Source organism: Watersipora subatra, chromosome 4, assembly GCF_963576615.1.
Source record: "Watersipora subatra chromosome 4, tzWatSuba1.1, whole genome shotgun sequence".
NCBI lineage: Eukaryota > Metazoa > Bryozoa > Gymnolaemata > Cheilostomatida > Watersiporidae > Watersipora > Watersipora subatra.
The window spans coordinates 43,196,229-43,210,970 of NC_088711.1; the positions used below are offsets into that span (position 1 = coordinate 43,196,229).

Here is a 14,742-nt window from a genome sequence, read left to right on the forward strand (position 1 = left end):
GGTAAGATTCACTTGCAACCAATAGGGGAGAAATGAGCATCGTATATAACTAATAGGGTAAAAGTGGTTCTTTGGTGTCACCAATCATTTTGGCTTAACAGTCAAGCATGCCTAAGCTCGGTACTTCAGGTTGTATGCAATTCAACTCCCAAAAAGGTCACTGGTGGTGACAGGAATGACGACCAACCTTAAATTGCTCTCCAACCTAACAACATTGGGCATGACTTCAGTTGTTGAAGTTCCTTCACCACTGGGCAGCCAAGGTCGCAGTGAGATTGTTTGTGTAATAATGCTTTTAAAAAAACAGTTCCGCTTGCGGTCAGCATAAAAAGACATCATTGTTGATCCATCATGTTCCAGATCACACAGAAGTTCCATCAATAGGATAAAATTTACTTCCGGGCAAACTAATTTACTCTAAGCATTGCTCAAATTAAGTTATGCATTTTAAGAACAGCCCAGATGAATTGCTGAATTTTACTTCAGGGGTGAAGTGGGATCTATTGCTTTGCAAATGATGTGCATAACACCTTTTTTATTGCCAAAAACGTGTTATGGTGTGTTAGTATATCTTGCTTAGACAGATCGTTATTGGCTAGAGCAAATGACAAAAATTTGGATGCATTTCAAAAATAAAACTCTGATGTCGGTGAATTCTTCTTTGTATGAGTCTATGCGGTCGCATTGTAATTGTAGCTTCAATTTGATTTGTCAATTGAATGGCAATAACTGCGCACAGAAGTTTCTAGATACTTAAAAACCTATTTTCTTGCCAATTAGCCTACAATACTTATGCGTTTAATTAATTCAAATGCTAAAATTTAAGCTAGGTACAGGCTAGAAAGAAATGATGTAAAATTTGAACAGCTGAACTTTTCTGAACATGACTGTGAAATAAACACACTTTATATAGCAAAAATTATTAAATGTTGCGATAGTTATTATATATATATTTGTTTATAAAATATCTAAAATAAGTCAGCTTAGTTTGAGTAAAAAAATAACTATTTAGTTCAAAAGTGCAGAATATTACTTGACAAGTGAATAGTTGGTTCTAGGATCTATTCCACACTCAAAATACTAGTTTAATTGAAGCTCCCTGGTAAAAATTTGAAACTGAACTTTTCTGTTGAAATTTTCATAAATTTATTATTGATTTTAGTTGATGTCAACCTCAAAACAGTTTGAGTGACTTAATTTTAGAACAGTAAAAGCAATGCATTCAAGTTGTACAATTTTCATAAAAATTTATATTTTATGAAAATTAATATAAACTAACTAGCTGGTCAGCTGGCTTTCACCACAAAGCATTGCGGTTAGTGCCAGCTGGCCTGTGTCCTTTTTTCCGAACTCTCACTCATATAGTGTCTACTATCTCCATCATGAGTGGAAAAACTAATCCCATGTCGGTTTGGATGTTGCCCGGTCAAGCAAGGTTCTGCCCCGCCTGTAGCTGAACCAGGACAAGGCAGTGACAAATGGGCTACTGGTTCAAAATAAATTTTGGGCTGTGATAACCTCCTAGATGTTTGTCCTATGAATGAGGGCTTGCTTAATTTTGTGTATTAGCTATTAAAATAATACATTGTAATTATCCTATTATATTTGCTTCTACACATCATTATTTTATATGCTTCTATTCATCAACATCGAAGGCAGCTGTGTTTTTGAATTTGATCTCAAAATTGACATCAGTTTTAAAAGCTTAAATACGTCTACCTTAAGTATAACTAAATCAGTAATGAATACCAAGAAGTTGTCATTTTACTGAGAGCATAATTATGCTGTGGAATGTAAATTCATACCTAAAAGTTGTATCTTCACATGAGAAAACAATTCTTAAAATACACACTTTCATAATATTATACACATACGTACTAATTGGGAAAACACCTCTATTACTAGTTTATATAGTGATGCTGGAGGAAACCTGACAGCTAATATATTTTAATAACTGATACAAAATAATTGTTAGCAACAATGAACAGCGTAATGTTCATTCGTTTTATAATTTTGTTCGCATAATTTGTTTTTGCATTTATCCTACATTTAGTACTAATCATCCGAGTTAAAATAGTCTTTGTGCAACCCGGTGGTCTTTTCAAAGCAAGCAAATGGTTTGATTCGAACCGGAAATTAACTGAAAAATAAGATGATATAGGCTTAAATGTGTTGTCAATAAGAGAGTAAGCACACGCTTCCTCACTGATTTAATGCGCGAAGAACAATAAAACATATCGGCCTCTCATCGCTTCAGCTTATATTTCCTGTTGATGCCAAAAGGAATTATTAAACCAAGTTATTGAAAGTATCAGCACTGATAAGATGGCGCAAAGAGCAAACAAATGCACTGTAATACTGCACAGTTTAGGTGGCAAACAACTACATTAACTCATTGTCAATTTTGGCGCATTGAAATATTTTGTTCCAAATAAAAGCTTTCTTTTTTCTGTGACTTTCTGCCTAGTAGGTGTCCTTGCTTAATTACCTGACAAGCAATGATCACTCTGAACATAGTGGGTTGATGTCTTAACAAAATTATACTGTTAATATGAGTATGGTAAGAGGCAAGACAACACCCACAGTACCACACGTGTTGGATACTTTGAAAAAAAATCCTGTAACATAGCCAGCATTGAGTATATTTTCCTGCATGTTAGCGTATTAAAAAACGACTTGAGTTTTTACTAAGCCAACACTCTTCAGGCTCCCAATAACTAGCGCCTGTATAAATATAGCTGCAAAATGTAGGCTGAATAAGTTTGGGGTTTTTTCATCAAAATGTGCATGTGTGGTATTAAGGACTGCACAGAATAATAATTTTAAAAATTGATGTTATTAATTTCAAAAATTATATATGAAATAATAATTTTTTTTAAAATAAATCTACGCCTTTTATTTACTTGAATTCATATTTGCAAACAACCACCATATTCCTGTATTTTTATTTTATGGTTGCTGGGTTGCACAACACACCGCGGAATGTGTTGCATATCTTCTAAGCAAAGGAATTTTACCATAACGATACTATCTGTGAAGTGCTACCTTGTTTAGAATATTAATGCTAAAAATCACAAAAACCTTTTTAATTTGCAAGTAAGAACAGTCCTTTTAATTACAATACTACTTCTGCTGTAGTTTTTCAATCTACAGGTATAAATTTCAGGGTTTGTCTGCTGTTCGTCTGTCCAGTTATAGCGATAAAGTTTTAGGTACAGAAAATCTGCTTCGCAGAGGATTTGAACTTGGAACCTCCAAGTGTGCAGACAGGCGAGCCAGCTCATTAGACTACATGAATAACTATCAAAGTGATTAATAATATTGCACATATTCATTACAATAATTTAAATAGCCACACTTGAAGCTCTTAGGAGAAATACAATTTGATTATTAACTAGCTTATTAGCTAGCTTAAGTTACAAGCTTACCAAGTAAATAATTCAAATTTATTGGGTAATTAATTTATTTCCTGTGAAACGTCAGACATTCAACTAGTTAACAATAAGTGTTGTCATATTATTTGAAATATTTGATTATATAACAAGAAAAAATTGCAGCAGTCTCGGTGTTTCATTAGTTTACACATATATGATAAAAATTGATGGCTGTTTTTAATTTTTACATTCTAGAAAATCCCGGGAACTGGTGGTAGACAATTATAGCTATTAATGATCATAAATTGTTACTCGGCTAGTTCTTGTAAATTAAGGTGTTATTCAGATATTGAAAAAATATTGGATAAGCTGCAAAATTAAAATTTTTCAGTTGTTCACTGAACCATCAGAACGTAAATCTTATGGCATGATTAAAAAACTGATCTGCTTTTTTGGCAACTTTTACAGGCAACCCACTTACTTGACCATCAAGCACCCGAAGAACAAGATATCCTTTGTTATACCACTTTGTCTCCTTTATTCATATTCCAACTCACAAAATGCTCCTGCAAGCAGCTGAAGTCATGAATGTCTTTCCCAAAGAATATAGCCGAAGGTAGAAGATACACCTAGCTAAAACTGCTAAAGCAGGTTGGTCCAAAGTCAAATCTTGAGCAAAATCGTCTAGAAACAAGGTAGGGTAAAAGAAAAGGAGAAAAGGCTTCCTTCATACATGACTGAGTGAAAGCTTCAGACTCCCATAGGCCAACAGAGATCTAAGGACTATGCGACGCAAGACAAAATAATCATATAAACATAACATTTAATAATATTAATAATATGTAACCGAGTCCCAAAACCAACAAGAAAACCACCAACTAAAATGTCTGTAAAATGGCGGTAAAAACTTAACGGTTTATAATAATATGACAGAGCCGCTCAATTGTACTATACTCTGCCTAACATAGTCTGTCAACACAGATCAAAGTGAATCGGCTCGAGGCTACTACACATTTCATTGAAATTCAGTTCAACTCGGCTAGGTAATTTTCATTTTCAGATGAAAATCAAGCAATCAGCTCGAGCACAAAGTCAGTGGCTTGCAGGAAGACAACCGAGAGCTCATTTATCACGACGGGCTCTCTTTTTCACATTCTTCATTTTGAGAGGTTTTGCTTCCTCCCAATCTACAATAAAGAAAAATCGTTTGACATGCATGAGAAATAAAAAGTTCAGATTAAAAGATCATGTGTCCAAATCTGAAACTAAAATAGTTGAGCGATACAAAACGGAGCAATGGCTGGATAGGATAGCCTATTAGAAGTGTCTCGTGTATATATAACTCAAAAGGCATTGTTCATGCCTCAACACATCATGTGTAAGATCTACGAACTGGTGGCTGCCGATTGCTAAAAGAGACACCATTTCTACAAAATTTAGTTCGCGTGGATGTGTTCTAAAGTGAAAAAAAAATTTGTACAGTCAACTCTCAGCAAAATTGACCCCGTTAGTCTGGACATCATATAAGAGGAATAACTTTGGGAATAGCAGCTGCAATCAGAGTGTAATTTCAGTTATCAAAGTTCAGTAATAAAACATTTTAGTAAACAATTATGAAATTGTTAAACGTAAGAAATACTTTTCTATTGATTTATATAAATCACTCGCAATAGTCAAATATGTTCTCCGATCATAAGGTTTGTGTGCTATTTGACTTTGATGGTTGTGAAATATAATTTTTATATGATTCATAAACATGTTCAAAAACCACAACATAAGTTTAAAAGAGTAAATTCTTTAATATTCAGTAAAACCATGACTTAAGGATGACGAGTAAAAACCTTCGCAAATTTTGACAAACAAATGGTTATTATAGGAGCTACTTTGCTATTTAAAAAAAAATTTTTCTTTTCTTGCTTGTTAAATATGTAAAATTGTATGCAAGGCTAGCGGAATGCATGGCGTTGCACGAGTATTAAAAACCAGCTTATAGACAATGAGAAGCAATGTAGTTGCCTGCCACTTGCTATTAGCCTAGCACTATGCCAATGGATAATTTGAGTAAGCTTACTAATAATAAGAGCATTGAGCACGCATAAAATTATGCTACTGCCCTCAATGACATTGCGTTATAACATTGAGCGGTAGCATATAACAACATATATCGCATAAAAAATCTATCAAGCTTGTGTGGCTTAATCGGTAAGAGATTGGACTGGTGAATAGGGTGGTCCGAGATCAAATCTTCTGCAATACGAATTTTTATTCCAAGATTTTCATAGCTAAAGCTGGACAAACGCGCAGAAACACAGACAAATTTTGAGAAATATATAGATAGAACAGTATATAGTGTTATGTAGATAGGTCTTATCAATGTGATTTTTCAGTATATCTGGACCTCCATATATAAGCACATTGATTAAACCAGACAATCGGCTAAAATGGACTAGTCCGTTTTAACGAGGGTCAACTGTAAATGCAAAGCTTATCTACTTCCTTCAGTATCGGTTTATCATTCATCAAACTATTGCCAGGAGTTCTACTGCTAATTTTTCCTGAATAAAGAGCCATAGCTATGCCGTCATGTTGTGATTGGCTAAAAAGCGGAGAGAAGATTTACCTCCTCCCAGCTCATCGAAGGCTGGCTGCATCGCTTCAGCGAGTTTCTCCTGTAAAGACTTGTCTGCGTCAGAGCTGGCAAGAAGCGGTCCGTCACCTGATGGCGCCGGGGCAGAAACAGCAGCTGGTTTTGGGTCCTTTGGACGCACATCTGGTTGAGGCTCTGAGGGAGGCAACTTCTGGAAACGAGACAAGAATTGTGGTATATTAACTGAAGCCTTGTTAATCATTAACTGGAGCTGCCTATAAAGTCTAAAGCGATTACTGGTGTTTACTAAAGTTTTGAATTATTGGAAAGCTTTGCATCTAATATAAAAGATTATAGTTTGTGAAGACGTAAAGGCCCACACATCATAGATACAAAGTATGTTTAATATGTCTGTTTGTGTACGTGTGACCATAACAGTCACTATACTGATTTGGTCTAATGATTCATACACATGTCTATTGCACGGCCAGCATTTATGTAGATGTAGCATGGCGAGGTAACCAGTTATTACGATATACTAGTACTTTACACTAATACGCTGGTGATCCCATGCACCATGGGAGATCGTCATGTGTAATCCCTATGCACGCAACCATTATTAATACATGTGGATAGGTGGTCGAGTAGAACGGCTGGTAGCGTGCTTTGCTGGAAATTGGAATATCCGGGTTCGATGCCCGTGTGGGGCAATCTTTTTCCCAATGCTCTTAGAATAGCATCGGACTGCCGAACACAGCTCTTATTATAGTGAGGATTTCAATTAGTTCTGTTGTTAATCTATAATTACACACTAAAAAGTGTGTAATTAATATTGACATTGATAGCTTTGAAAAAGTAATGCCGATAGAAGATACACTACATGAATAGCTGTATGATAACACCTGAACATTAGGCTAAAATTCAGGAAACTTGTATATTGGTCAATTGGAAATACAGCAGTGAAAATAAGCAGGCGACCAAAGAAGGTGAACCTACAACTGGTTTTAACATAAACCAAATTATGAAAAGTAATAGATCTCACAGCTCCTTCAATCATACATACACCTACTGACCAATAAAGCTTACAAACTACAGCTATTCGACTTACAGGAATGCTTGATGAGACGCTCTTTTCCTGGAGAACATCTCTTTTCTTGCCATCCTTAACTTTGCTGTTTTTGGAAGAAGCCGGTGCAGTAGTAGAGTCTGCGATGTTCTCAGTTTTTAATTTTTTTCCCGATTTTGCTGAAGCTGCAGCCAAAAAAAGTAGGATTTAACACAACCAGAAATGAGACAGATTTTTTAAACCTATAATAAAACAGAAGATTCTTTAGCAAACTTACCTTTTGGTAGGTTTTGACTGGCAGCTTCTGCCATAAGTCTATTTGCTTCGTCTATTATAGCCTGAAACATTACCAAATGCGGCTATAATACATAAAATAAAACTAACTGGAATGACCAACTGCATAAAAACGGGCAGTCACATAATGGGATAATTTCATATTTTTCGATAAACTCACCCCATCATTGTACCTAAGACGTAATGTAATGATCATGCCTATGAGATCATCATACCTTACGACATCATCACACCTTACGACATCATCACACATTATGACATCATCACACATTATGACATCATCATATCTGCTGACAATATCATACCTCGTGACATCATCACACCGCGTGACATCATCACACCGCATGACATCATCATATATTATGAAGTCATCAGATTTTGTGACATCATCATACTTCATGAAAACATCTGACCTCAAAACATCATGCACACCGAATGCACCCATCATATTTATGACATTGTCTTACAGCGTCATAAATATGATGCTCAAGCCTCATGACACCATCAGAACTCAAAACGTCAGCGTACCCCATGACATCACTATACCCCATGACAAGCTTATACCCCATGACAAGCTTACACCCCATGACACCCCACTTGAGCACACCAGCATATCTCATGACTTTATTAGCTACCAGAAAAGAAGAATAATGGATTTATATATTAAATGCTCATATGTTCCAAGATGGCTGTCGATATTGACCAACCTGTCTAGAAACTGCTATTGATCTCTCAGCTTCTTCCGTAGCCATTTGAGCTTGTTTAGCCTTTTTTTCCTTTCCCGAAAGAACTTTCACCCACTCTCCTGAAATACCGTGTAGCCATACAGCAATCTCCTTACTCTATGCTCGTCAACATGACTTAGCAGACTGAACCTGAGTTTGAGATCATGTACAGCACAGCCGCCAGGCAACTAGACTCCACTAAACATCTAAACTAAACAACTAAACTAAACATCGTCATTCAGTAGAGAGTGCATCAATGAGGCTATATGTTGATTAATCTATCAAGAAGATAAAACTGTAACTAACAAGTACATCAACTTGTTCTTATTATGGCAGATGTTGGATCTCATTCTAGGACTACCAAAACATGAACAAAAATGCTCTATGAAGCTAACTATCTAATTATTTTGGTCAAGTAAGAATATTACTTAGCTATGCAGAGTAATTTCAAACATATAACATCTTTAGGATAATAAATATAATAATATCTCTGAAATATTAGGTATAACAATATTTCTAAAACAAATTTATCGTTGGAAGCCAAAAAAATCGTATGCTGAGTTGATGGTTAGTAGATGTTTGATTGTATTTGCATAGTTCTTCAAAAGATTTCTATAAATCTAGACAAGCTGCAGCAAATGATGAAAATGTCTAATGGAGCCTCTACAAAATATTACAACCACCTTAACTCCTGCAGGAATCTTTTTGAAGATGACAAGCTGGTACACAAAGATTGAGTGAAATTTAACATACAACCGATTACAACGTTTTTCTTTTCTCGCTGTAGCACAAAGTACAAAATGAATAGAGCGCAAAAAAGCTGATAAACACACATTTCAAAAAGATGCCCAAGTAACAAATACCTTGCTCAGCCTCCTGCATCTGAGCCTTCTCTTGTCTAATAGCCTCAGATTTGGAAGTTTTAGCTGAGGCTGCCTCTGCGAGTAGCTTTCCTGATTCCTTCTTTACCACCTTAGTCTATAAGGGAAAGAATGAAACGCATCATATTTTATGAGAGTATCGAGTCGTGACAGAAAAATGAATGACCATCTTCTCGCCTAGAAATAGGCAAGATCCACATAAGAATTGAAGCTCTTGTAAGCTCATAACCAACAGAGTTGTCAATGCAGCCAGCTGTCATTCATGAATGAAACTTCTCAACAATACTCCGCCGACTCAACAATCTTGCATTCTGACTGACCGCATTGGCTTGACTTCCTTAATCTTCTACGCTTGACTAGCCAGCCAACGCGTAGAAGATTAAGGATTGCAAGGCAGAGCGGGTCATTGACCTGACGATATAAAAAGGATTAACAAGCGCTATTAGTTCAGCCGAAGTAAGTAATCCAGTCAGTGCATCATAAAAGGAATAGAGTGAGAGAGCTGGTACATTTGACCAATCACAAAAGATGATTTGTTGATCTTGACCACTCACAAAAGAGGCTAACCCAGCCAAGTTAGCGATTGGTTTACTAAACCAATCGCTAAAAACATTTTTGTATTTAACAATGCAGATCAATACATGATCAAACAATTGCTAGAGCATCAGTGGATGCACAAACAGCCGCCATCATATGTAATTCATCTTAGATTCTTATAACCATAATTATAATACATAAATATTAGAATGAATTTGTTGGCTTGACATATTTTAGAACAGCACAAAGGGTGGCTATTGCAGTGTCCATTTGATTGCTTGTATCAATGAGTAGCATTGAACGACAACACAACAGTAAAAATAGTGTTCAACAATGTGAAACATTGCAACACTACTTGCATCAACACAACATTTGCCATTGGAGGATTAACACTCTTCTTCGTTGGTTGACATGGTAATTAATTTAAAATCATGAGAACTGTTTGTATGATATAGTAAACACAGCTTTGAATTTGCTGTAAAAACGAATTACCGGTATCTAACTTTGGTATGGCCATACTTATATAAGCTTTTGTTTAGGCTCATATGTTTTTTTCAACAAACGCAGAAGACCCGACTGAATAACATATAGCCTAACAGCACCTGACACTAGAATGCTGCCAGTATTTCTATCATATAGTAATGGCCATACTGTAATGGTCATAGTACTAAGGCACAGCATGTATCCCCTCCTCCGTCACCCTCTAAACCAAGCAATGCCACCAGCAATCGTGTCAACTTACACCAAAATGCACGCTTACCGTGGACTTCTTCCCTTGTGTTTTGTTAGACTTCTTAGAGTCAGACTGAGGTTTTTCTTTTGTTGTCTCCGGTTTGACAACGGACTGAGGTTTCGGAGCTTCGACAACATGACCATTGGACGGTTTTGGTTTCTACAACCATAACAGTTTCTAGAAACTTCTTACGCAAATCATGAGACAACAGCCGTGCGAAAAACTTGAAATCACTATTTGCAAGCTAAAGGCTTTACATCAGTCTAAAAAAGCAACTCGATGTAACAGGAAGCAGGGCTATACAACAAGCATAAGATACATACATGTACTTTAGACTGCTGTTTGAGTTTCTTTCTAGCAAGTGCCTTCTCCTTCTTGGTAGAGACAGTTTCACTAATTATGAGCTGAGGTGCAGAAGAAGAGCCCAAGCTGCACAAGTACACAACAATCACAAAAAAAAGTGCAGCAGCAACCGGAAGTACCAACTGAAGATACTGCTGCCAGTGCGCGGCGACCTCTAGAAGGGCGTCCGACATACCGCAGGCCGACTGAGGTCAGCGTCGGTCAAAGTGCCCGACTCTTACCTACAGAAAAACCAGACAGGTTTTACATGCATTGTGTAGGAGGCAAATTGATTGTCAACTTTTTAGACTTTGTGTTGAAAGCCGATCTTTTATACCGCAGACATTAGTTTTTAAATGATAGATTTAAATTGCCCGCACTCGAAAGGGTCACATTGGTAAGTCCATAAATAGTCGCCTTGGTAAGTTTATAAATGGCCATTATGGTAAGTCTATAAATAGTTGGCTATTGAATAAAAGGAATAATTGAAATGTAAATGGAGTTAAGGAGACTCCCAATATTGGACTGCATTTTGTCATAAATAGCAGAACTGAAAATTTATTTCTGGTTAAAACGCTTGTGAAAAAAAAGTAAAATTGTGGTAAAACATAGTGAATTGATCAAATTTGCTAAATTTCCATCATCAAATACCTCAACTAAACAGATAGATGTGTAGCAATGAAAACTTACTCTATGGCAAATGAGAGAAAGAAATGATACATAGCACACAATCATAATCTTCAGCTGTTGCAAATCATTTTGCCTAACTATAATACCTCGATTAGGTTGTTGTTAACATAAATATGTCACCAAATATGAAACATAAAACAGTAGGAAAAAAATGGTACTTTCCGAAAAAACTTTGGAGTGTTGTGATATATGGCCTGCAAGTATTTATTGCTGTTGCAAGAAGCCAATAAATGTCCCTTTTGACTACAGTATATAGAGTGTATACTTAGTGACTGATATTCCTGGAGTATACTGACACGAACAAATGTATCAAGCATGGCCATTTTAGAAAAGAATAGAAAAAAATTACAATAAATCATCATAAACAGTTAACCTATCATCAAAAAGTTCTTATTTTGAAGAACTCAATATGACATGCTTCTTCAGTAGTCAATACAAGACAAAAAATTGAGCTGATCATTAAGCGTTGTAATGCAATGCAGGATAAACCGATTAACATTAGATATTGGTTGTACATCAAATAAATATTGAAAGCCATGCAGAAAATTGATCTTACAAGTTTTTCCAACTATGGCATGTTTCCTGCAATAACAGTTATTTAGAAGCACATGAAATACCAACAGATGGATATGAAGTAAGATTTATCTCCACTCTTAAAATAAGATATATAGAAATCCCCTTTGTGAGAAAATTGGGTGAAGGATTGTTTTGATATACATTACCTCTAGACATTTATCAAAACTAATACAACTTCGAACTACGTACAAAAAATGAAGCAATCTTCGAAGGACCTTATATTGTGATAACCATTTTTACAATACTATTCAACACAAATTCAGCTTGTTCAATTGCTTGTAATTTATCGACATCAATACGTTTTAAAAGTATAAATGTACATACACAAATCAAAAGATAGGTGCCATTGCAAATATTTGGCTTGTGGAGTATACGGTGCTGTGAAAAACTGAGACCACCCAATAATTCATGCCTTTATTAATGTTGACACGCATTTTAGAGCTATGTTAATTGATTTAATTACTACATATCACACATCATTAGATGCAGAAATTTCTCTTTGTTCTAGCATGCCTTCCAGCCTCATTTTATGGCAGAGGTGATGAATTAGTGTCATCATATTATAACAAAAATAATGGGAATTCAGCCACTTTACACACCTGGGATGGCCCTTTTCAGGGCCACAGATTATTACACGAGCTGTTCAAATTATGTTGCAATAATATTGTAAATTAGTTAGTTGAGAATGTAATAAGTGAATAACTAGGCTATCTTCAAATTTTTGTCAAGGTAAGTTGTATATGGATTTTTATTGAAAATAATTAATTGCTAATTGCTGTTTAATGGAAACTCACTCCATATCAATCGTTAAAAAGTTCTGCATCTAATGGTATGTTTTGCGGCGGTTTCTAGCAAAATTAAGGCAGCAAATAATCACTACTAGCAAATGTCTCTTAACATGTGAGATGATATCATAATTTCTGACGGCACTGTAGAAGGAGGATAACTAGTCAAACAGAATACTAAAAGGTCTTGCAATTTAGAAGTGTCATTATTGACTATAGTCAGTTTGCTCAAGAATGCTAAACATTGACCAAGACTGTCAGAACTGATAGCAGCTCATCACACATACAGATGAGAAACTCCTAACAGGAAATAACTAAAAAGCAACAATTTTTAAATGCATTCAAAAAACAATTGCTAGCCTGATCTGCTTACACATTGTGTCCAAGGACAGAGTTGGCACTATACTGCAAGCAATTTACTTTTGTTGGTAATTTGGCTGTCTGCTGTTTACCTTCTATTAAAATTAAATGACACCCATTCAGCTGGTTAATAAATATTCGAGTTTTGTGAGCCTCGGTGGTTTAGAGAGCTTCACAAACAGAAAACCGCACAACTTGCCAGACTTGACCTTATATATTAAAAATTTATGATAGAGCTATACTAACAGAGCTATGTATTATTTATAGCTTACATTCAAATATACCGTTTGTTTAAATCAACATTCATATGCAAAACTTATGCTAGCTTTAGTTTTAGAGCACAAATTGCAAAGGGGTGTAACATGGGCTTATCTTATTCAACTGAACAAAACATACCTGCGTAGAGATTGGCTCAAGAACAAAAGTAGGCGTACTATTATAACAGTAACACACGACGAGGTCATATGCCAAAGCGCAAGTGCAAATATTCCTAACCTGGCCAACTTAAACTGATTAGTGTTCGGCAATGTTTAATTCTTTAAAAGTCCTGGGCAGAAACTTCAGTAAGAACTGGTCATACTCAACACCAAGAGGTTGAAAAACGCTCATTGGAATTTTGCGTATACGGTCTCCGAATTTAGCGAATTGATTATAACGTATACCAAAAGCATAATTAGCACTTTTCATAAGCGGGTTCAACACAAGCAAAAACCTGAACTTTTGATTTTTTTTGGTGTTTATCTTTGTGTTTAATATTACAGATAAAAATAAACATAACAAAAATTGACTGAAAGCCACAACTAGCATGCTAGATGGTGATAATTTGTGTGTTTTGTGAGTTTGACATAGGCATTCCCCATTGTCGGTTTTAAACATTTCAGGCTACTTCTCACTTGTGAGTTCTTTTTTAATTGAAATTTTTTAGTGGCTAACTTATGAACATAGCATTATTGTTTTTCTGTAATGGAGCTTTATGGTGGTTCCATGTTGTTTGGTATGTGAAGCAATCGCTAACAAACAGAAAAATTTGCTTCAAGTCTTACCATATTTCAAAGACTATGGTTAGACAGTTTGATGACTGTCAATCAAAAACAACTATGCGAACCATAAGTCTAAGCAAATCGTATATGTAATCGTTGAATTATTCAGTCATTTAGTCAAGTCAATTTTCATTGTTTTATAAACAGCAAGGTCAGTAATGCAACACGTACAGTATTAATCTCGGCAGAAATATTTAAAACGTACTATGGAAGCCTAAAAATCAAACATCAATTTTACGAGGTAGTTTAGTCAATTATTCGATCATACAATTAAACACTAGCCTTTACAAGCATGCATTTTAACAGGCAAGGTTTGTCGCATAAGCTGCCTATGAAGTTGTTTGAGTCCCACGAGTAATGAACAGTCTATTCTGGCATAGATACCAGCGGTTGTCAATGCATTCAAGAATGACTATTTGCCTCACGGACAACCGGTATTCATTAGGGGTGTGTAAAAATCTAAAAAGATCAATAGCCTAATGCATCACAGCAATGTGTCTGAAGCGAAATAAATCTGACTATGACGCATTGAGCACAACAATACAAACTTAAAAATCAATACTGGAAAAAATACTTTGTTTCAATAATTCGCCACACCGTACTAAAATTCCAGCGACGCCGTACAAAGGTTATGCTTCTGCCAACATTACAAACGTAGTCACCGCCAGCTGTTATCAATATCCGGTTTGTTGCAAAACGATTTAAAATAAATTAAACGAAGAAAACATTTTTAAAAATTCAGCAAAATTATA

The 14,742-nt window shown here is 35.6% G+C and overlaps 1 protein-coding gene across 2 annotated transcripts; it reads right to left on the reverse strand.

The window, feature by feature from the left end:
• Positions 1-4,104: 4,104 nt before the first annotated feature.
• LOC137393750 (brain acid soluble protein 1 homolog) lies at positions 4,105-14,624 on the reverse strand. Of its 2 annotated transcripts, none has more exons than XM_068080436.1 (9): positions 14,565-14,624; positions 10,521-10,781; positions 10,225-10,356; positions 8,910-9,024; positions 8,029-8,126; positions 7,305-7,365; positions 7,070-7,212; positions 5,995-6,172; positions 4,105-4,561 (listed from the first exon to the last, which is right to left on the reverse strand). In XM_068080436.1, the coding sequence occupies exons 2-9, from the start codon at positions 10,731-10,733 to the stop codon at positions 4,497-4,499; spliced, it is 1,005 nt and encodes a 334-aa protein (XP_067936537.1). In that variant the 5' UTR covers positions 10,734-10,781; positions 14,565-14,624; the 3' UTR covers positions 4,105-4,496. The 2 variants fall into 2 exon arrangements, with proteins under 2 accessions (XP_067936537.1, XP_067936538.1); XM_068080437.1 differs by having other exon boundaries at positions 14,593-14,613.
• Positions 14,625-14,742: the final 118 nt, after the last annotated feature.